The sequence below is a fragment of the Phocoena phocoena genome, chromosome 8 (genome assembly GCF_963924675.1).
Source record: "Phocoena phocoena chromosome 8, mPhoPho1.1, whole genome shotgun sequence".
NCBI lineage: Eukaryota > Metazoa > Chordata > Mammalia > Artiodactyla > Phocoenidae > Phocoena > Phocoena phocoena.
The window spans coordinates 20,914,197-20,936,389 of NC_089226.1; the positions used below are offsets into that span (position 1 = coordinate 20,914,197).

Genomic DNA, 22,193 nt, shown 5'->3' on the forward strand with positions numbered 1-22,193 from the left:
ACTAGAGCAAGGAAATTGTGGCCTTGTTTCTTCCGTATCCTCAGTGCTAGAATATAGCAATAATTATCATTTTAAAAGAAAGAGTTTAAGAGCCTTGGAAGCATGGAACCGGTTGGACTGCAGGAGTATACAGTATTGGTGCTAGAGTTGGAAGAAGTGGTGGTCCGGGGGCATAGGAAAAGAGCATGGAGAGATAGGCAGAGTTCACATCAAGAGACAGGAGCTCGCCTTATCCTGTAGTAGTGATAGAGATTATCCAGTGATACTGCATGAGAGGAGGTCAGAGATGGCAGTGGACAGATCATGAAAGGCCTTTACAAGTCAGAAAGCAATATCTTTTCAAAGGGCTTCTGAAATGCCTCTTAGAAAAGCTGAGTACTTTCTACCTCTGTGTATCAAATAATTTTTGAAATGTATTATTGGATAGACACACGTCTCTCCTTTGACTCACAATTGTGTTTCATTCTCCTGGTCAGTTCTACATGTGGGTTTTGTCTTTAACATTTGCACCTCATGGTATATGCTGCATTTGCCTGGACTGAGTGTAAACCCAGAAAGGCAGAGGTTCAGAGAACCCGCCCTCTGTCACTTTTTTACTGGGCTGTGTTATAGTCACTCACTGATCCTAGTCCAGACCAGCCCCTTTGGTCTCTTCTGTTTCTAAAGCTGCAGGCAAGGTTTGCTACCACCTCTGCACTCTTCACTTAATTGTTCTTTTGGAAGCTCCCACTGTGTGTGGCTCATGGGAAGATTCTGGATGTATTCTGAAAAAACAATTTTGTTCTTAGCCATTTATAGGTTGGTGTGGAGACAGTGGACACAGGTAGCGTCCACCTCCAGGAATGGTAGAATAATAACCCAAAGGCCGTGGACTCAGTGTCCTGATGAGATGTCCTCATGTAATTATGGTGCCCAGCGTTGGTCATGTTTTTGCACTTACTCGAGGAAGTGTACATTATCCTGTCTGAATTTGGCTACAAAGCTTTTATTTATTTATTTATTTTGGCTGCACCGTGCGGCTTGTGGGATCTTAGTTCCCCAACCAGGGATCAAACCCACGCCTCCTGCAGTAGAAGCACGGAGTTTTAACCACTGGACCGCCAGGGAAGTCCTGCTACATAGCTTTTAAATCTAGTGATTCAGCTCGCAATAATATTAATATTGTGTCAAGTCTCTTCCACTGTGTCATTTGTAGACACCATCTGGGAATTGCCATCTGGGACGTGAGATCTTGGCTGTCCTACAGAAGTCGTGTCTTCAGGTTGGACACACCATATGTTATCACCATGTGAACTGAAAGTAACCATTTGGTGTGATGTAGCTAACATTCTGGTTACATGTACCACCTCCCTTCAGTCACTTTAAAAGGTGATAATCTGTATCTAACCTGATTGAGTAAGTTTTCTCTCTGGTTTTCCATTTCGGTCTATTTAGCCTCCTCTGGAAAGTCTGGCGACCGTGGAAGAGACTGTGGTTCGAGACAAGGCTGTGGAGTCCCTGAGGCAGATCTCCCAGGAGCACACTGCTGTGGCTCTGGAGGCTCACTTTGTCCCTCTGGTGAAACGCCTAGCGAGTGGGGATTGGTTTACCTCTCGCACATCTGCATGTGGTTTGTTCAGCGTTTGCTATCCCAGGGCTTCAAATGCTGTCAAAGCAGAAATCAGACAGTAAGATATGGTATTTTTTAGTTATTTGGGGTTATTGGGAGTTCACAGCTGACAAGTTACACAGTACCCTGTTACCAGTGAGTGACTGGTATCAGGGTAGTCGGATTAATGACACCACTTTTTATTGTCCAGTTGAATATACCCGTGGGTTTTCCCTTGTTACTTCTATGAGTAGAAGTCTGATCCCTGATGGTTGTAAGAGAAAACCTCTAAAATTTCTGTGTGCGTTGGGGGATGCTTAATCAATGGCATTTGACAGGAAATACCTTCATCATTTTATTTGCTGCAGGCACTTCCGTTCCTTGTGCTCAGATGACACACCAATGGTACGACGTGCTGCTGCTTCCAAATTGGGTGAATTTGCAAAAGTTTTGGAATTAGACAGTGTGAAAAGTGAAATTGTTCCATTGTTCACTAATCTAGCTTCCGATGAACAGGTAGGTTAACTCTTGGTAATTAAAGTACACAGATATGCTCCTCTTAAAATTTTAAGAATTTCTTTGGGTGTTTTGGTTCTCGTGTTAGGATCCTTTTTGCAGAATTAATACTTAATTCTGGCCTGGATAAAGTTTAATATGACCCATCTCAGTGTCCTTATAATTCTTTCTTAGCCAGACCACAGTTTTCTTTTACATTAGCAGCTGTTAAAAGGAAGGGGGTGTCAAAGAGGAAATGGGAGCCATAATTAGAAAGGAAGACCAAAGCTGCATGAAAGGGTAACATACCTTTGGGCACTGCAGGCTGGTTTTCATGGGAGAGTAATGTTTCCTGGAATTTTTGGCTTTCAGATAAACAAGCATAGCATGTATTGGGAAAGCTGTTTGACCCTCTGCATCCTCTATGTGAGTGTATAGGATGACTTCACTTGATAGCAGTTATAAATCCAAGGATCTGGATCTCATTGTTGTAGAAATAACAATAATAATACACTAGCAAGCACCTAAATAAATCTTTCTCAGCCTGTTTTAAGTGGTTTACATATGGGAAGTAATTCAGTCCTCACGACAGCCCCATTAGGTAGATACCCCACTTTACATAATTGGAAACAGGCACAGGAAATTGAAGTGACTTGCTCAAGGTTGCATGGTTAGCAGTGTTGGACTGGGATTTGAGTCCAGGCAGCTTAGCTCCAGAGTTCATGGCCTTCACTGCTAAGCTGCACTGCCTCTCTGTATGGTGCTTTGGAGGATCAGCCCCCAGAGTTCCCGGACTCCAGAAGAAGAGCCCTTCAGGTTTTACCTAGTTGCTGCCCTAGAATCACTTTATGTGTACAGGATCACGAGCAGCAGATACATACCCATGAGTCTTATTTTCAGCTTCTAGATCTAAAGATGGTAAATGTTTTGAAATGATTTTTTAAATTTATTAAAATAATATATAGAAAACAGCACAAAGTGAATATGCATCTTAATGAATCATTACAAGTTAATGTCATCTTGTGACTTTCATCCATGAAAGGAGATAGAACTTCGACAGCCACTACCCTGGAAGCCCAGCATGGGCTCCCTCCCAAACACAACCCCGCTCCCCAGTTCCCACTCCTCACTCTCCACCCCCTTAAGACTAACACTTCATCTTGACTTTCGTGGTAACCACCTCCTTACTTCTCTTTGCATTTTTATTACTCATACAGTATAGTTTAAAACAGCAGTATCTAACAGAAATACAATGTAAGCCGCTGTTACTTTTAAGTTTTGTAGTAGCCACGTTTTAAAAAGTAAAAAACAGGTGAAGTTGATTTTAATAATATATTTTAACCCAATATATCCAAAATAACTATCCTTTAAACATGTGGCACTAGTTACATTTCAGGCACACAGAAGTAGGTAGTGAGTGGGTAGTGGTTGTCGCATTGGACAGTACAGGTTTAGAATCCTCATTGGAGATCTCGTTGATTACATTTCCAGTGGTATAATTTAACATTTTCTTTTGTCCTGCAAAATTGGTAGTTGAATCTAGAGTGGAGATTTGTGAAAGGGGCAGATAGTAAATATTTTAGGCTTTGTGGACCAGACAGTCTCTGTTGTCACTACAAAGCTCTGCTGTTGTATGTAGCACTCTATAATATGTAAACTAATGGGCATGGTGCCGTTCCAGTAAAATTTTATTTACAGAAACTTGCTGCTTTTCAGATTTGGCCAGCACTTGGCCCAGCTCTGATCTAAAGGCTTAAGGAGAGTTAGGTTTGATATTTTGGGGGCAATAAGATCACTTCGTAGGTGGAGGTTACTTTTCATCAAGAGATATGTCTAGTTGTGGTATTAGCAGCAATGGATGCTCAAAAAAATATTGTGCTTAGTTGTAAAATACATGTGTGTATATTCACTCTGACTACTGATAGAATTGCTGCTCCTGCCTTAGTCATTCATTGAGAAAGTATTTATCAAGCACCTTCTACATATCAGGCACTGTTCTAGTGCTGGTTTACAGTGTTAAACAGGGTGTACAGGGACCATGCTGTCATGGAGCTTACAATTTAATGAAGGAAAACAGATAATAAACAAACGAAACATTGGGGATAAATACTATGAAGAAAATAGAGTCGGGTGACACAGTGGTGGGGAGTGATTGTAGGGCATCCTCTAGACTGGTTAGTCAGAGAAGGACTGTGAAGAGGTGGCATAAACTGAGACATGAAAGAAAAATGCCAGCCATGCCCTTTCCTAGGGTGTCAGAGCTCCAGGAAAAGAGAATTCCAGGAAGAGAGGACACTTAGTGTAAAGGCCCTGAGGTTAGAACATAGTGGGCGAAAGGGACTCTGATCAGAGATGAGTTTGGAGAAGATAAGCAGGGGCCAGATTGTGGGGGACCTTTAAACCACAAGGGTGTAGAGTTTGGATTTTCTTTTCTAGGTGGAATGAGAATACACCGAGATTTTAAGCAGCGGTGTGATTTGATGTAATCTACATTTTTAAAAGATCATTCTGGCTTCCGGGTGGAAACTAAATTGTAAGGTGGGGTTGAGAGTAGAAACAGCAAGACAAGTTAGGAGACTTTTGTAATAATCCAGGCAGGAGACAGTGGTGAACTAGGGTGGTATAGTGAAGATGGAGAGAAACTGGAGATAGTTTTGGAGGTAGTCAGTAGAGCTATGATTGAATTGGATGAAGGGAAGAGGAATCAAGATCTCTTTGATTTTTGGCTTGAGCAACTGGGTGGATGCTGGTGTCACTGCTGAGTGGAGAAGATTCTGGGAGGAGTAGCAGGTACAGGGAAGAAAATCAGGAGTTCTGGAAGAGAAGCAGTTGATTAATTGAACAAATATTGATGGGTATATATTTCCATAGATGATGGTAATCCCTTGATTCATCATAATTTTTGGAATCTGAAAATAGCTGTATAGCTACTACCAAGAACCTAATTCTGCCTTTTTTAGCCTGTTCCTTTAGATAGAGTAGTGAGTGTCTTGGGCGTAGGGTAAGTTATTGTTGATCTGTAAACGTGTAGTGTCTCGGAAAGTTGGAGTTGCTGTTATCCCTTGTGTGTTTGCACATGCCTAGATATACGCATACAGGAATGTTACATATATAAAATATTTATATATGTATATATACACACACATACTCTTAAAATTTTTGTCTTGTTTCTTCTGGGTGCTCAGATGTTTCTGTATTTTCAGTTCCTACTAATATATTTATGATTCCCAAATCTATAGTCTCAATTCCCTATTTTTCATTGATTTGTCTTAATTATATACTTCCACTTGTGCAAAGGTCATATAGGTACTACGTTGATACTTGGTGGTTTACATTTGGGAAGCTGAGTTCATTAATCCCATACCTAATTTTTTCTGCTGGGTTTTTTATGCTTGGCTACCTCAAAGTTATTCTGTCCTTGATCATCAACATTTAAATTGAATGTTTTTTTAAATTACTTTTAAAATTTGTTTTTCTATGTATTTTTTTCCAAGTCATTATCTCATGCCTAAACTCCTATTACTGCCATCCTACAATGAGTATTTTGAAAACTGAGCTTCCTAAGTCATTCCCTTACTCTTATCCCCCATTCTCTTTCTCTGTTCTGATCTGTTGTAAACAACTTGTACAAGCATTGTTTTCATTTTTATCCCTCAACTTCTTATAGTGAGGATTTAGAGACATCATTAAAATGTTTTCTTTTTTCACTTAATCTTCACATTTTATTTTCATTTTCCTTAATAAAAATCCTGCACTCTAACTAACGTCATTACTTTGCTGTTCGCTCAGAGAACAGTCATTTCTGCCTTTATGGCTTTGACATGCCTGCCATTCCAGGCAAAGGGAGCAGCTATTTCAAGACATAAAGACATGAGTTGCATATAGTGTGGTTGGTTTTTTTTAAATTAAATGATACCCACGGCAATACCACACACCACACACTGCCGCGTGGCTCTCAGTAAATATTATCTGACTAACGGAAAGGAATTTTGTTCATTAGGATTCAGTGCGCCTCCTAGCTGTGGAAGCTTGTGTCAATATTGCTCAGTTACTTTCTGAGGATGACCTTGAGGCTTTGGTGATGCCTACACTTGGACAAGCAGCAGAAGATAAATCTTGGCGAGTTCGCTATATGGTAGCTGACAAATTTTCAGAGGTAAAATGGTTGCACTGACATTTTTTGAGTACTAAAGATAAAAACCAGAAACCCACAGATTTGCTGTTGTACCAAAAATTTCTGAATTGGAAGTGCTCATGGCAAAACATATATAGATCTTCCTGGACTCAGGATGGGGTTATGTCCCGATAAACCCATTGCAAGTTGAAAGTGCATTTAATACCTGCTGGACATCATAACTTAGCCTCGCCTACTTCAAATGTGCTCAGAACACTTACATTAGCCTACAGTTAGGCAGAATCATCTAACACAAAACCTATTTTATAATAAAGTGTTGAATATCTCATGTAATTTATTCAATGCTGTACTAAAAGTGAAAAACAGAATGGTTTTACGTGTATCGGTTGTTTCCCCTCATGATTGCATGGCTGACCGGGAGCTGGGGCTTCCTCTCTCTGCCCAGCATCACGGGAGGATTGTACTGCATATCGCTAGCCTGGGAAAAGATCAAGATTCAAAATCTGCAGTTTGGTTTCTACTGAACGTGTATTGCTTTCACACCATCCTAAAGTTGAAAAATCTTAGGTCAAACGATCATAAGTTGGGGACTGTCTGTACTTGAAGATTGCACTGTTTTGTGTGTTCATGTTACTTATTTTGTTTAGAATACATTAAAACCTTTACAAATTCTTTTATAGCTCCAGAAAGCTGTGGGTCCCAAAATCACCCTAAATGACCTCATCCCCGCCTTTCAGAACCTACTCAAAGACTGTGAAGCTGAAGTCCGAGCAGCTGCTGCCCATAAAGTAAAAGGTTAAGACATCAGTTTATGTTGTAGTTTATGTCATTCACTTTGGTGCATTTTTTGTCAGTGAATTTTGTATTTTTTTTGTTCTAGATTATGTTTTCAAGTAAATAGAGATGATTTTAATGTGTTGAAATGTTACATTGTCTCATAAAGCTACTCCCTTTATATTTAAAATCAAACAGCTGTGTTACCCTGTTTCTGTTTTTAGGGAAAAAAAAGAAAAAAGGCATTTCCAGGTTGGATTGGTGTGGTACACAGTGGCATATAGATTGACCAAAAAGTGCATTTAAAATAAGCCAGGTTTCCTCCTTGGAGCTACTTGCTTAAACATATGATTTGATTTAACTTGAAACTGTTGATAAACCCGGTTAAATTTCTTCATTTGGTTCCTTGTAATTAAGCATTTTTTTTTTTCTATTTATCTCTTTTAGAACTTTGTGAGAACTTGCCCATGGAAGGTAGAGAGACCATAATTATGAATCAGATTCTGCCCTATATAAAGGTAAACCTAACTTTAGTTTATTTTTTGTTTCACTTTGCCCTATATGAAGGTAAACCTTACCTCAGTTTTTGTTTGTATCAACATTCCCTTAAAGCTCTTTGAGTTTAAACGTGGACCAGGGATGAATGGGACAGATATGTTAACATCTGACATTGTTATTTATTACTTATTAGTGCTTTATAAGTGTAAAGTGCTCTTTGGTGCATAGGTTTATATTATTTGACAGATGGTCTGAGGAAACTTTATCAACTAATCAATACTGAAATAGTGCTGACTTTTAAAATTCCTTGTGAAATGGTATGGAAGTTTCTATTGTCTTGCAAAAAAAAGAAAGGCTTTTAATTTTGATTTTGTTTTAGGAATTAGTATCTGATACAAATCAACATGTCAAGTCGGCTCTAGCTTCTGTAATTATGGGATTGTCTACGATTTTGGGCAAAGGGAATACCATTGAACATCTTCTACCTCTTTTTTTAGCTCAGTTAAAGGATGAGGTAAGTCTGGCTATAAATTTTGTTATCCTTTGATAGTCAGTGATTTGGTTTGGTTTTTGTTTGGGGTCTCACTGAGATAGAACCCAACAAAGTAACTTATTTTAAACCGTTGACAATGTTTGGGCATGGGGTTATAAGTTCCCCAGAAAATGGGCTATTTGATACAGACTTAAAAATGTCTTTCCATCTTCTCTGCCTATTTCCTGCTTATATTTGCTGCTTTTTTTTTCTCTTTAAACTTAATGGATCTTTGATAAGTTTCTTTCATTTAAATATAAATATAATAATATCAAAATTATAACATTAGCTAATATTTATTAACACCATGTGCCAGGCATGATCATAAATGCTTTGCATGTATTATTATTACATGTAATTCTCACAACAGTCTTATGAGGGTGGGTCTTATTATTATTCCCATTTTACAGATGAAGAAAGTGAAGCACAGAGGTAAAATAACTTACCCAGGGTCTCAGCAGTGGTAGATCTGGGATTTGAATGCATGTAATTTGATTTCATAGCCTGTGCCCTTTACCTTTCTATAGATTTTTCATTGAAAGTTCTGGTTAAGATCAGTTAAATTATGTGCTTTGAATTATTTGTGTACTCAGTGTTAAGTATTTCTTCCAAGACAATACTTTTTTCACCTGAGTCAGTACTTTCTTATTTTAAATTTTATTTACTCATTGTGTTGGTAGGAGAATATTGGGCAGAGAACTTGATCTTTACATGTGGTCTCTTGGGGCTTGTGTACTTACAGTGTCCTGAAGTTCGTTTGAACATCATCTCCAATTTGGATTGTGTAAATGAAGTGATTGGAATCCGGCAGCTCTCTCAATCACTCCTTCCTGCCATAGTGGAGCTGGCTGAAGATGCCAAATGGAGGGTCCGGCTGGCCATCATTGAGTATATGCCACTGCTGGCAGGCCAGCTGGTGAGTATGGGTGCTCTGTGAACTGAAGGATAGCATCCGATAGTGGAGCAGATTTACCATGGCAAGTAGGAGGCCCAAGTAGCTCCTGTGGTTATGTTCATTTAGACTCATGAAAGTATGGTCTCTCTTAGTTGCCTGTAGAGTGGTTTGCATTTTCATCAGTGCATTAACTTCTGTTTTTTTTTAAACTTTATGTATCCTTTTTTTTAAAATTTAAATTAATTTATTTATTATTTTTGGCTGCATTGGGTCTTTGTTGCTGTGCGCGGGATTTCTCTAGTTGCGGCGAGCGAGGGCTACCCTTCGTTGTGGTGCGTGGGTTTCTTATGGCAGTGGCTTCTCTTGTTGTAGAGCACAGGCTCTAGGTGCGTGGCCTTCAGTAGTTGTGGCATGTGGGCTCAGTAGTTGTGGCTCGCGGGCTCTAGAGTGCAGGGTCAGTAGTTGTGGTGCATGGGCTTAGCTGCTCCGCGGCATGTGGGATCTTCCCCAACCAGGGCTGGAACCCATGTCCCCTGCATTGGCAGGTGGATTCCCAACCACTGCGCCACCAGGGAAGCCCTGCATTAACTTCTAATAAAAAGGTATTATAGAAACACATTTCACCTCCCCACTATCTGAAAGCAAAGCCATAGAAGAATATAATTAATTTCTTGGTTTATGTCACATAGATTTTGTGCTACTAAATGTCTCTGTGATTTAAGGAATATTTATCTTAGAAGAAAGGGAAGTATGGTTTTGAGATAAATCAGTTTTGACTTTTGCTCAGGGAGGCTTCCCTGTTTGCCTATATTCTGTGCAAAATGTCTCTGGTTAACCACTTTTACTACATTCTGGTTAAAGGGAGTTGAGGACTCTCCATACAAAAAAGGAGTGTTGAAGTTTGTAATGCTAGTATTTTGGCCAAAGTCTGCATTATCACATTACTGTTTGAGATTCATGGATAGCTGTACTGATCTCAAATTAATTAAAATTTCAGTGCTGGGTTTTATAGCCACATCCTTCCCTTTCTTTTTTAGTAGATAGCCTCGTCAGTTCTAAATTTGATGTGCCCTCACCATGTTGGTTGCACTTACTATAGTATATTATAACCGTCTGTTAAAATCTAGTTGAGGAGATAGACAACTGATCTCTTTTAGGGCAGGGACTGTGTTCAGTGTTTTATTTCCAGTGCTTACCATAGTGCAGTGCCTGGCATTAATCAGGCACTTAACATTTGTTGATTGTTAAGAAAATGAATACCTGAAAATTTTTTGAGAAAGCTCGTAATATGTCAGTTTATAGCCAACATTAATACAGTTTGTTTCCCCTCTTTCAACCCCACTTCTGTTCCTTTCATATCATAGCATATGGGATTTATTTTTTCTTTTCTTGGATCACTGAATTTGTATTGTTATTTTGGTATACTTAGTTTATGAAATGTGTCTGTGCGTGTGTGTGACGTCATATGTTTTATCAAATTTGAAGTGTCCCATTCTTCAAAATGGATGCCAAAGATTATCAGTGTACAGGTTTCCCCCACTGTTTGAAAGTAGAGCATTCCTAAGAAAGCTTTTGTAAGCTGAAATGGCACAAAGCGAAGAAGCAATTACCATAGCACATCTTGCTAACAGATACAGGAAGTAAATCAAGATAAAGCACAGATGCTCACAGGCACAGTTCAAAGCAATGGCGGCCTGATGCTGAGATGCTGAGTGTAGTTCTAGGGGAAGGAGCTTGACGGGGCCACTCTTGCTGCTGTGGTGCACGCTGCCTGTCGAAGGGCTCGTTGTCTCGCTGCAAGACAAATGCTGAATGCTGTTTTCACCTTTTTTTGTTAAAAAAATCCCCTTCAGATTTCTTTTGGTTAGTGAAGACACGTATTGTTTTACAGCTCTTTTGTAAAAGTGAAGTGATATAAAGTGAACTTTCAAAAAGTGGAGGATACCTATATAGCTGATGGGGTCAGGCAAAGTCATCCTGTCAGTTTTTTTCCCTCTTCCATTCCCGAGCACTGAGAGTCATCTTCTCTTATTCCCTGGTGACTGTCATGAATCACCTCTCCGGAGTCGAAAGCAGCAGTGCTTAACTGGTTTGCTAAAGATTGAAATAACTGTCCAGAAGGGAGGGTGAATTTTAGTACCATTTCTTGAACCTCTGTCCCTCCCAGACCTGGGAAGCCTGCAAAGGTCGGTAGCTCTCCAGAGGAGTACGGAAACAGGCACCTGGTGACTTTGCCTCATGCTTGTCTAGCAGAGGTGACATGCATCAGTCAGAATTGGTTTGTTATACAACTTCAACTTCTTGTTATTATTATATATTTTATCCTTAAAAAAAAATCCGTAAAGACTTTTATTTCAGGTAGTCAATTTATAAAATTCTTTCAAGACTTTATGTATGGCCTGGCTTATGGACCATGGTGAGTGAAAGTAAGGCTAAACCACAAGAATCAGGAAATAAAAGTTAATTAAGACTCAAGAAAAATCCATGATCTGAAACGAAAAATAAGTCTTTGAGAGCAGACATGGTAATAATCTAAGGGTGTGCTAAAATAAAGCCTGTTCATAATCTAGTATTATGAAGCCATTTTTTTTTTTTTTTTTTTTTGCGGTAGGCGGGCCTCTCACTGTTGTGGCCTCTCCCGCTGCAGAGCACAGCCTCCGGACGCGCAGGCTCAGTGGCCATGGCTCATGAGCCCAGCCGCTCCGCGGCATGTGGGATCTTCCCGGGCCAGGGCACGATCCCGTGTCCCCTGCATCGGCAGGCAGACTCTCAACCACTGCGCCACCGGGGAAGCCCATGAAGCCATTTTATCATATATTCAAAGCACTTTAATTACATTTCTTTATTGAAAATACATAATCACTGGTCAGAAACTTCTTAGGATCCAAAGAAGCTAAAGACTGTGAACACGTAGACCTCAAGAGCAGGGTGCTGGGAAAGCACAGTTCACAGCGGTCGCCCACATGATGTGACGTCCCACGGTGCTGGGTCCGTGCAAATCAGCTCGAGGAGCTTGTCTGTAGCCTGTGCTGGTGCGGCCACCGTTGTGGGGGAGAGCAGTGGTGGAGAGAAGTAGGATGGTTCCACTGTGACTGTGCTGGGACCCCTTCACTGTACTCCTGTGCCTGCTTTATTCCCTCTCTGCTTTCTCCCATGGATCCCAGAGTACTCTCTTTAGCTGGAGATAAGTCTGTCTCTTGATGTCAGGTTCTTTATCCTTAAGGATTTATTATGATATTAACCAAAAGGGGGAAAATTTGAGAATTATTAATATTACTGACTGGTATTTTCCTGGTAATTCATTTTTACAAATAATCTAGAGATTGTTTGGCAGCCTCTGCATGCTGCAGTGTTGCATCTGGCTCCAGGCCACTCTGTTCTCTCCCACTCAGCAGGGCCTGGGCCGACTCACTTCTTCTGCTCTTCTTTATGACTTCTCTCCAATAAAAATAGGTTTACAGTTTGTAAATCAAATCTCATGGTATTCTTTTTCTGGCTGGTCCATGAATTCAGCTTATTTGGAAATAAGTCGTTTTTTTTAGCTTTCAGGTCACACTGGTGTAATATAAATAGTACATCTTGATTTCTAAACTTTGGAGACGTTTGTTAATGGAATCTTCTGTATCCATAGGGTGTGGAATTCTTTGATGAGAAGCTGAATTCTTTATGTATGGCCTGGCTTGTGGACCATGGTAAGTAAATAAGTTAATGGAAGGCCCATGTTTTTGCATATATCCCATTTTGTTCATATATTTTCTTTTTAGAAAGGAATCCTAATCTGACCATATTTTGTTTTACCAGTACAGGGATGAAGACAGGCTTTCATTAAAATCCAGTTAGCTTTTTCTGAGCACAAGTTTGACATTTCAGTTTTCTACCAGTTTTTTTCTATCTTAAATTTTATTTTCTTCATTGAAAAATCTGTTTGCCCTTTTTTTCATTCTATTACATTATTTTCAGGCTGTCTCTTTTATACAGATATTCATTCCTTTCTTATCTCAAGGTCTTCTACCCGGCCATGCCATCTTTGTGTCTTCAGCCGCTGTAGACTGGGTTGGACAGGGATTGGAATCAGAAGAAAGGGGGAAGAAATGGCTACTTGTCTTCTTTGAGGTGACATAGAGAAGGAGGTATACAATGGTGCAATAAAGGTGTCTAGGAGTGGAAGACGTCAGCTGTGACCTAGGATAGAGAGATCCCAGATTTCTGGTTGCGTGAAAGGCATGCTTACTTCCCATACCCTGGCTGCTGCTGCCATGATACTAAGAGAGGGAGAGCTGAGAACTCAGGGCAGGGTCAGATAGGACAGCATTTAGAAAATAGATTTTTTTAGTATTTTACCTTTTCTTTGCATTTATAGCATAATTCAACAGTCACAGAATCTTTTTCCTCTAGTGCCACATACTGTGTTACAAATAAAAGCTGGAACTGCTGCTTATCAAAATATACAAGGCAGTTCATGTTTTATATAAAGCCACTTCATGTTAACTTGTTAGCAGTTGACTTTTTGACAAGGTCTCAGGTCTGGGTATCTCCTCTTGTCTGCTGGGCGGAAGTGGGTAGGAGGGGTTCCCTCTGTACCAGTGAGGTCCAGTACCAGCCCCATGTCCAGACCTGGCAGCTTCGGTGTGGTCTGAGATCTGTTCAGATGAGGGCCCTGAGGACTTACAGTGTCCTGTGAGCTTTGGTTCAATATTTTGGTGGATAAGATGGGTATCCTGCTTCAGTTCCACAGCTTCTTATATATACTTTATGTACTGAACATATCTCTGTGGGTGCTTATGGGTGACTCTTTGGGAGGAGTGGGGATGTTGTGTCTGCTTGTACATGTAGGTGGTTTTGCTGAGGGCATAGTTGGATCATATGGGAGATCATATGGTTAAGGAGGTGAAGAGGAGGGGTGTGAAAAAAATGCATATCTCATAAAGGCGTGTATATGTAGATAATTTCATTGTTTTCAAACTAGATTGTGAAGATTTTATTTCTATTTTTCTTGTCCTCCAAAGTTACCTTTTTATGGCTTAATTTTTATTCTTCTTAAATGAAACTGAGGTTTGGCAAATCATAGGAAAGGCAGTCTTCTCTTTTTATAAATAAAGTGTTTATATTATTTCTGATAAATATTTAATGTTAGTGAGTCCCAGAAGATCAGTCCATACTTTCTTGGAAAGTTAGTGTTATAGATTTATTTTGAGGAACTTTTAAAATCCTCCTGTTCCATGAAGAATTGAATTCCTGACACCTTTTCCATGTAGGATTGTTCTGTCGATGCAGGTTAATTAATACTTCCTTTTTCTTTGATTTTTTTTTTCCAATTTGGGAGCAACAGAGACCCTTGTGTCTTTTTCTGCAGTAGCATACTTAAGTGGGCATTGCAAATTTGAACCAATGAAATTCTTTGAACCAATGAAATGTCAGCTCTGAAATTGTTCTATACTTAATCACATGGGGTTTTGTTTTCACATTTTAGATAACTGCCGTGTAGTGATCAATGATCAATTAAATTTTTGGAAACTTTTTTCTGCTTATTAAACTACTAAAAGGATATTGTGAAAAATCCAGAGAACTATAAGGAAGAAAGCATCACTCACTTCTCTTCCCACGGTTGAGTGGATAGTATTGACGAGAGGGAGGAATTTAGAAGGGGAATTTATTTTTTATAGGAGGAAGGGAAAAGTACCAAAGTTAGTGAGCATATAGAGTGTGTTAGAAATTCAGAGGAACATTGCAAGTCAGCCAGACCTTGAGGGGAGAGGGAAGAAGAGGGAGGGAGAGAGACAAAACAAGCAGAGAGGAGAGGCAGAACCGTGGAATGGTTTGCATTCTTTTCACAGCAAAATTGAGAGAAGCCAAGAACATAGTAGGCATCTGGCCAAGTAGAGTTGAATGCAGTTAAGGTCTGGGTCAAGGCCGAGCGCTCTGTCTCTGGTTACTCTGGCAGTGAGATCCCTTCCCTGTGGTAATGGCATTAGGATGAGAAAAATCTCAGGCAAATGAAAAAAACAATGAGAGAAGAAGACACAGATGGGAAGAAGTTGGTTGAGGGGCGGGGGTGGGGGGGACGGTGTGCCCAAGACAAAGAATGTGAGTGTGAAGGGAGGGAATGTGTGTTAGGAGTAAAACAGTTCACTTGAGCTGCTCCTTAGCGAGTGCTTCTAGATATTCCTGGCAGGTTGCTGCTCCCACAGGCTTTGGTCAGGTTGCATGTTGGTAATAAATTATATAGTTCCTTGGCTAAGCTGTCTTGCCTGTTCTCATCAGTGGCGTTACCTAAAAGGATCTATGGGCTGGGAAGAGCTGGGTATTTCCTGTCCGAAAGCCTTGTAGAAATTGTCCAGGATCAGAGCTGTGGCTTGGATAACTGTTAAGCCACAGCTGTCACCCAGGAGGGTTGGGCCCATCTGGAGAGAGAAGTAGAATAAGGAGTCAGTACCCACCACTCTAGATTTGTTATCCAAGCCCAAATTTTGAGTCGTATCGGACACGTAAAGTGAAGCATTGCCACACCGGTCTTTGTTGAGTGCTGTATGTAGCAACTAGTTGTTGAGAAGATCGTAGCTCAGGCCTTTATTATCTAGATTTATGACATCTTTGCTGAATGACCTCGTAGGGAATTATGAGGTTAAAGCAGGCACATATATCCATAGAAGACATTTGACATGTTGTCTCAACAAACATTTTTAAGGGAAAATAAAGCAAGTCAGTCTTAAGTTTTTATTTGCTGTTGCATAGATGACAACAGAGGCCTCTAAATAGCCTCTCTGTCATTCTCTCAGCTGTTCTTGCTGCTGCTGGAATAATCTTGCTGAAATACCACATTGGCCGTAGGGTCACAACTTTGCTTTAAAAACCCATCATTGGTTTTCTTACAAAGTCTAAATTTAGCTTTCATGATGCTCTGTGTTCTGGCTCTACCCTAACTGTTCAACCTTACAGTCTCCCAGATTTCAGTTTTTTCCTTTGTGCCCTGGGTAAATTTTTTTGGCCTTTCCAGGAATTCCTCCCCTCTTCTCTCCATTTACACAAATCCTCCCTAATCTATAAGGCCCAGCGCAAGGCCTCTCTTTCCCGCAGCCTTCCCAGATCTCCCTGTTCTCTGTCCTCTAAACTCCTGCAGCCCTCAGGGTCTTTAGTGTACAATTTCATGCTTCATTATAATCAGTCTTAGATCACATGACTTCTTGGAATGCATTAGCTTTCATTTTTCTGCTAAAGTGTGTGATCTTTGAGGGCAGTATCTTATGCATTCTTTCTGTAACACATAGCACATAGTTGGCACTCATATTTGCTAATTAATTAATGATGTGTATAATGAGCTCCTTACCTCCCTTTTCCTTGGACATTCTATACATTTTGAAACTGTAATAAGACCAAATCAGCATACTAGGAGTCATGGCTGAGCATGCTTGCCACTGCAGTCTGACTAAATTGGAGTGTTTACAGAGTTTTATTTTTGGTCCACCTTTGATGATGATGTAAGTAGAAGTAAACTAGGTTGTGCTCACGCTGTGAGCAGCCACAACGTGACCTTCACCCCTTCTGCAGTGTACGCCATCCGTGAAGCTGCCACCAACGGCCTCGTGAAACTAGTGCAGAAGTTTGGTAAAGAGTGGGCCCAAAATACCATCGTTCCCAAAGTGTTAGTAATGGCAAATGATCCTAATTACCTGCACAGAATGACCACTCTATTCTGCATTAATGTAAGTATTACATAGCTGTTACTGCTAAGCTCAGATGTTCAGCCAGTTGTTCAGTACTCTATTATGAATTCTGAATATGTTGCCTTCTATTTGGACTATATTTCTTATACTGATTAATATGGACAGTTAGGAGATGAGAGAAAAATGTCAATTTTTCAGTTTGTGTTAAAATCTGTAGTCAAGTCAGTTGTGAATTCTGGTCTAATTCTGGGATTCTTTGCTACCTTGCATCCTTCATTCACATGCTCACACTAGAAACATTTTCCTGTTGGCCAGTTACTTTCTTATTAGATATTGTCTCTTTAGATTTGGGGATATTTAGAAAAATAAAAGTGTTTTTAATGTGCTGTCTTATTTCTTTTTCTAGGCGCTGTCTGAAGCCTGTGGTCAGGAAATAACCACCAAGCAGATGCTGCCTGTTGTATTGAACATGGCAGGAGACCAAGTAGCAAATGTCCGATTCAATGTGGCCAAATCGCTGCAGAAAATTGGACCAATTCTAGATACCGAGTAAGATTTTAGTATTATTCTTTTTTTTAAATACTTTAAAATTTTCACCCCATATAGGCAGAAATAGCTAAAATTAAATTCGGTGATTTTCACTTCACCTAAAATGTGGGATTGGTTAAAGAAAATAATAGAGTAATTTAACAACCAGTTTTGAGTGTGTGTACTCTGACTTTAATACTTAAGCTGTGTACGTATGTGGATAATTGTTCGAAGGTAATTCTACAGAGAACCTGAGAAATTATTTAATACTTGTGAAGTTTATATTATAGGTGTTTTAAGATTTTTTTTAAATTTTAAACTTTAAAAATTACCATAGAGCAAATATATATATACACACACACCATAAAGCATTTCTCTGGCTCAGAAGACTGCCTCTCACAGATGATACCATTGCATTTTAGTGCTTTGCAGGAGGAAGTTAAGCCGGTGCTACAGAAGCTAGGCCAAGATGAAGACGTGGATGTCAAGTACTTTGCACAGGAAGCTATAAGTGGTATGTCTGTTTTCTGCCTTCCAGCTTTTGCTTCGGCTAATGGGGTATGAGTGGTGTTAAGTGGGCCAGGCGATGAGCATCTGGACCTGGGAGGTGGTAAGCTCCCGGAATGCTCGTCTTCTCTTTGGGTAGAAGCTTCTTGGCCCACCACTGAGCTGGCCATTTTCCCAATTCCTAGGGCTGGGTAGGGATATGATTCTTACTGGTAAGAACAGTTTTTTGTTTGGATTTTAATTAGTTTTTAAAGTTTAACTTTTGATTAGCCCGACAGTAAAGAAACTGACCACAGTGAGAAGCTCATACATAGTTTTATGCTTTGGGGTCATTTTTCTTGTGCTTAACGTTCGCATCGATAGTTCATGAACTTTCTGTGCCACTAACTTGCTTTTGTTTGGAATTTTCTAGTGCTTGCATTGGCATAACGAAGAATAGGAGGGGAAAGACTTTACTAAATTCTTATCACAGATTTCTAGTCCATGTGCTCTTGAACTGGGTGGAGAGAAAAAATGGAAAACCTTCAAGACCTCATCTGAACAAATGGCAACAACTAAGAAGAAATCAAATTTCAATGACTCGATTCTTTCTAAAGATTGTTTTTTACTTGTCTTCGTTGTTGGGATAATTATATTTTAACTGTTCTTATTGTTTGTTACCAATTCCTGACACTTGCACGGTCATTTCTTGGTTGTCTCCTAATGATTTTTTTCGCACCATCTGATCTCCTGCATCCTCATTGTTTAATCAGGCCCCGGCCACTTACATTCCACCAAGCCTGGACAGGTTTGGACCCAGATGTGGAACAGAGTGATCCTTTTGTTGTTTATATGTATCTGTGTGTCTCCATCATTCCAAAGTGAAATATACATGGTTTAGAATAACTTATTTGATAAGCACTCCGCCTGGGAGACACACTGAGGTTTAACTGTAGTGAGAGCCATGTTTTCCTGGGTAGTGATGGTCTGCCTCAGTGTCTCGCCTGAAAGGGGAATGTGGAAGCTCAGGTTCACGTGTGGGTTGTTTTGGTTCTTCTTTGCTCGATTTTGACTGTAATCACGTCATTCAGAAACCCGAAGTGCAGACGCATCTTGCTGCTAGTGTGTCATGTTGAAACCTAACTCACTTTCCACAGCTCCCCACTGTGACTGCGTTCAAAAATACCCTTTCCCGCTGAGAAACTTAAAATCTAGTGCCTCCTAATAAGCAGTGGTTCTACTGTTTGACTGTAAGATTGCAGTTGTGTTTCTAATGAGTAAAGGAACCGCTGGTATAATCCCCTGTGAGGATTCCCTGCTCTTTACGTGGTTCTCCTTCCGGCTGTGTGAACATTTGGTCCTTGCTACATGGTACAGTAGCAGCTTTCGAAACTGAAGTTTCATTACTAATTTTTTGGTATAGGTGATGCTGGAATCTTATCATTTGAAATGTTTGTTTTTCTACTTTTACAGTAAAACCTCATTAGTTCCTCCTGGAATTGAAGATAATGAGTTAAGCTGAAGGGTTTGCTGAAGCAAATTAATAGTATGTGAGGAAGCCTGTTGGGTCTGAACTACGCAAACAATTTTAACGCTCCTTAAAAAGCACCCTTTTACCACTTGATATGCTAGTTACGAATCACTCTTTTCAATTATATTAAAATACCTTCCGTGAGGATCTTTGTGAGGGCACACCTTTATTTAGATGCATTCAATTTACTCTTTATCTCTGATATATATACATATGTATTTAATGGATAATTTAAATATTTTTTCTTTAAAATTTATGAACATTTTTCACCTGATCAAACTCAACTTGTCTCTAATGCATTTTTAATTAATGAGGTTTTATTGTAGCTTATTTTTCTCTCAGTGCATCTCGCTATGTAGTTTGCTTGTTTCCGTTTTGGTTTTCAGACTGTTTTCTTTCATTCACAGTCTCTTAAACCCAGTGAGCCCTGTTCTGTTTTGTGAAGGTCCAAAGACTCCTAGAAAACTTTGTACATTAAACCATTTCATAAAACCAAGTTTGACCAAATACTTTCAAGTTTGTCTTACCTTGGAAAAACAGAACTTTTAAAATCAGAATTACCTGCCTGCATTTAAAACTGCCAAGCTAGTTTATTTATAGTATGTTTCTATTTTATTACTTTTGGGCTAAGGATTAAATACTTTCCTAGGCAATAATCTCTTCTACATCCTCATTTTAACATCTTAAACTATTATGCTGTAAACAATTTTAGTTTCATGGTTCTTTTTTTTTTTATTATTATCTGCAGGTTTTGTTTGTCTTCATTGAATTTCATATTTGAGAGGCTGTTGTCTTGATTGAAACAAATTTGCACAACCATTGCTTTCCTCTGGTTGGAAATGCCATTGGTTTTGGGATAGACTTTTAAATGGCCTAGTGGACCCCCTGGGGAGCTCTGTGCATTGACCTCTACCATAAAACTGTGGTAAAGGTAGCCAGCAAGCCCTTGCTTTCTCAGGCTGGGTCAGGGAGCTCAGCAGGGCCCTATCTTTTTGGGTGACCCCAAAGGGACTTCATTGTTTCTTTCTGACTTAAACAATAGGGAATCCCTTTTGTTACTCCTCAGAAGAATTGTTCTTTGGCTCATAGCTTTGTCATTTTCTCCATGGATTAGTTTTCTTGTCTTGATTTCACTGGAATGTAAGCTCCGGGAGCTCTGCAAGGGCTGGGATTTTTGTCTATTTTGTCTTCTGCTGTATCTGTAGCACCAGCACCCAGATCAGTGTCTGGTGTACATAGTAGGTGCTCAATAAAAATATGTTCAGTTAATTTCTAAAACGTGCTCTGGTGTGTTTTGTGTATTGAACAAGTCATCCAAACTGCTTCTCATTACCCTGTCGACACAATGAAGGAATTTCACTGCTTTTAAGAAACGAGCTTTTTGTGGCCCTTCTCCAGTCCCCGTTCCACTTGGATTGTACAATGCCTGGACTAAGCACTGCCATACTTATCCATCCTAGGCAGTTTACAGCAGTTGTTTGATTGACTAGGAAAGTGAAGCAGAGATATATACAACATATGTCAATGAAAGTCTCATCAGTAGAGGAATTCACCTTGGTGTTTCTTTCTACAATATTTATGGGGTTTAGCCCTCACAGGCTTAAGAGACCGGATCTTGTTTGTCTGCCTGTGCTGCCATGAAGATAGGAACCCGAAGTGCATTCTGTTTCATAAGAAGAAACAGGTTAATATATGGTTTCTAACGAGACTTTGTTGATATAATAGCCCTCAGCTCACAGAAATATCACAGCTTGGCCACGGTGATCCTAGGCCCTGGGGGTCTTTGCTGGACAGCTTGTCTTGACTCAGCAGAGACAGCAGCCTGACCTTTGAGCTGTCTTATCCAAGCATCCAAGATACTTGCGTGGACCTCCAGGGGAATCAGATGTGTCATTCCTGACCCAATGGTTAGGCTGTGGTAATGCCGGCTTGTTGCAATTTTATTAATCGCTGTGTTGTTATGGAGTTAAAAATCTTTCCTGTAGAAATCACATTGGTCCCATCCCCCTGGGGATGGCAGGGCAGGGTGGCCAAACAAGTCGGGTGCTCGTTTCTTGCCTTTCACTTAAATTCCTCTGACCCTTTTTTTTTCCTCCTGGCATTCTTGTCTTAAAGCCTCCTTTCTGCACTGCCTGGATGTAAACTGGAGGGAGAAGGAGCTGTCACCTTGTTCTCCTTGGTTGAACAATGAAGCGCTTGTGCTCTGATGTTATGTAATTGTTTCTCTCTGACTCTCTCATATTCCTGTTTCCATCCAGTTCCTTGCTCCTCTCCCCTGTTCACTCACATGTCTCCAGTCTTTTTTTTTGTACCTAGAATAGTCTCACTATTCCCCGTTTGCCTCCACGAGCCTGCTGTTTCCAGGAAATTATATAATGTTCAGTTGAGATGGAAATCTTCTGGAGGATGAAGAGAGTTTAATTACTCATTGGGTAGAGAAGCCAAGTCATTTCTTTATTCAGAGTTGTTGTCTCAAACTGAGGTCAGTTCTGAAAGGAGTCAGGTCTTTTCTGTTTGGCTTGGGCTCTGTAGGCTGTCAGTGACCCAGACCTGAGGGATCACCCAGCCGGTACCAGTGGCCCTGCAGGGTAGCACTTTCCATGGCTCTCGAGGAAAAGGCGCCTTCAGTGAGGTCTTGGGGTGAACCAGCTCTTTCTGCACAGAGACCCACGTGCTTCCCCACTGCAGGGCTGGAACACCTGAGGCATCGCAGGTGGGCTTAGGGGGATGTGGCCTGGTTGGGACAGTTACAGTCCGCTGTCTGTGTCTCTAGTGGTGGCCCAAAGGCTGAGGAAGCTAGATTTTCCTGTAAAGGACAGTGAAGAGCCCAGCACCCCTGGGGCTGACAAGAACCACTTCCTGAGACCCAGAGACCCAGAGAGGACACTGGGAAGGTAAGTGCTGCAGACACTCCTGGCCTGAGTCCTTCCGTTGCCTGGGCCGAGGTGTGGGTAGAGGGCAGCCAGCGAGGCAGCGAAGCCAGATCTTTACCTCGCTCCCTGAGGGGACGGTCACGTTTTGAGGGCCATGGGAGTGTATTTTAAAGCCTGTTGCCCTGCTTCTTGTCCTT

General features: G+C 40.4%; 1 protein-coding gene across 2 annotated transcripts in view; it reads left to right on the forward strand.

Annotated features, from left to right (window-relative positions):
- PPP2R1B (protein phosphatase 2 scaffold subunit Abeta) overlaps positions 1 to 22,193 on the forward strand; it is a 36,014-nt gene that overhangs the window by 3,838 nt on the left and 9,983 nt on the right. For both annotated transcript variants that reach the window (XM_065881490.1, XM_065881491.1), the window contains exons 4-15: positions 1,435 to 1,667; positions 1,957 to 2,104; positions 6,084 to 6,239; positions 6,899 to 7,013; positions 7,440 to 7,510; positions 7,870 to 8,004; positions 8,765 to 8,938; positions 12,549 to 12,609; positions 16,463 to 16,617; positions 16,985 to 17,127; positions 17,529 to 17,620; positions 21,897 to 22,017. In XM_065881490.1, coding sequence (XP_065737562.1) covers positions 1,435 to 1,667; positions 1,957 to 2,104; positions 6,084 to 6,239; positions 6,899 to 7,013; positions 7,440 to 7,510; positions 7,870 to 8,004; positions 8,765 to 8,938; positions 12,549 to 12,609; positions 16,463 to 16,617; positions 16,985 to 17,127; positions 17,529 to 17,620; positions 21,897 to 22,017 — 1,604 coding nt within the window. The remainder of the gene's footprint in view (positions 1 to 1,434; positions 1,668 to 1,956; positions 2,105 to 6,083; positions 6,240 to 6,898; positions 7,014 to 7,439; positions 7,511 to 7,869; positions 8,005 to 8,764; positions 8,939 to 12,548; positions 12,610 to 16,462; positions 16,618 to 16,984; positions 17,128 to 17,528; positions 17,621 to 21,896; positions 22,018 to 22,193) is intronic.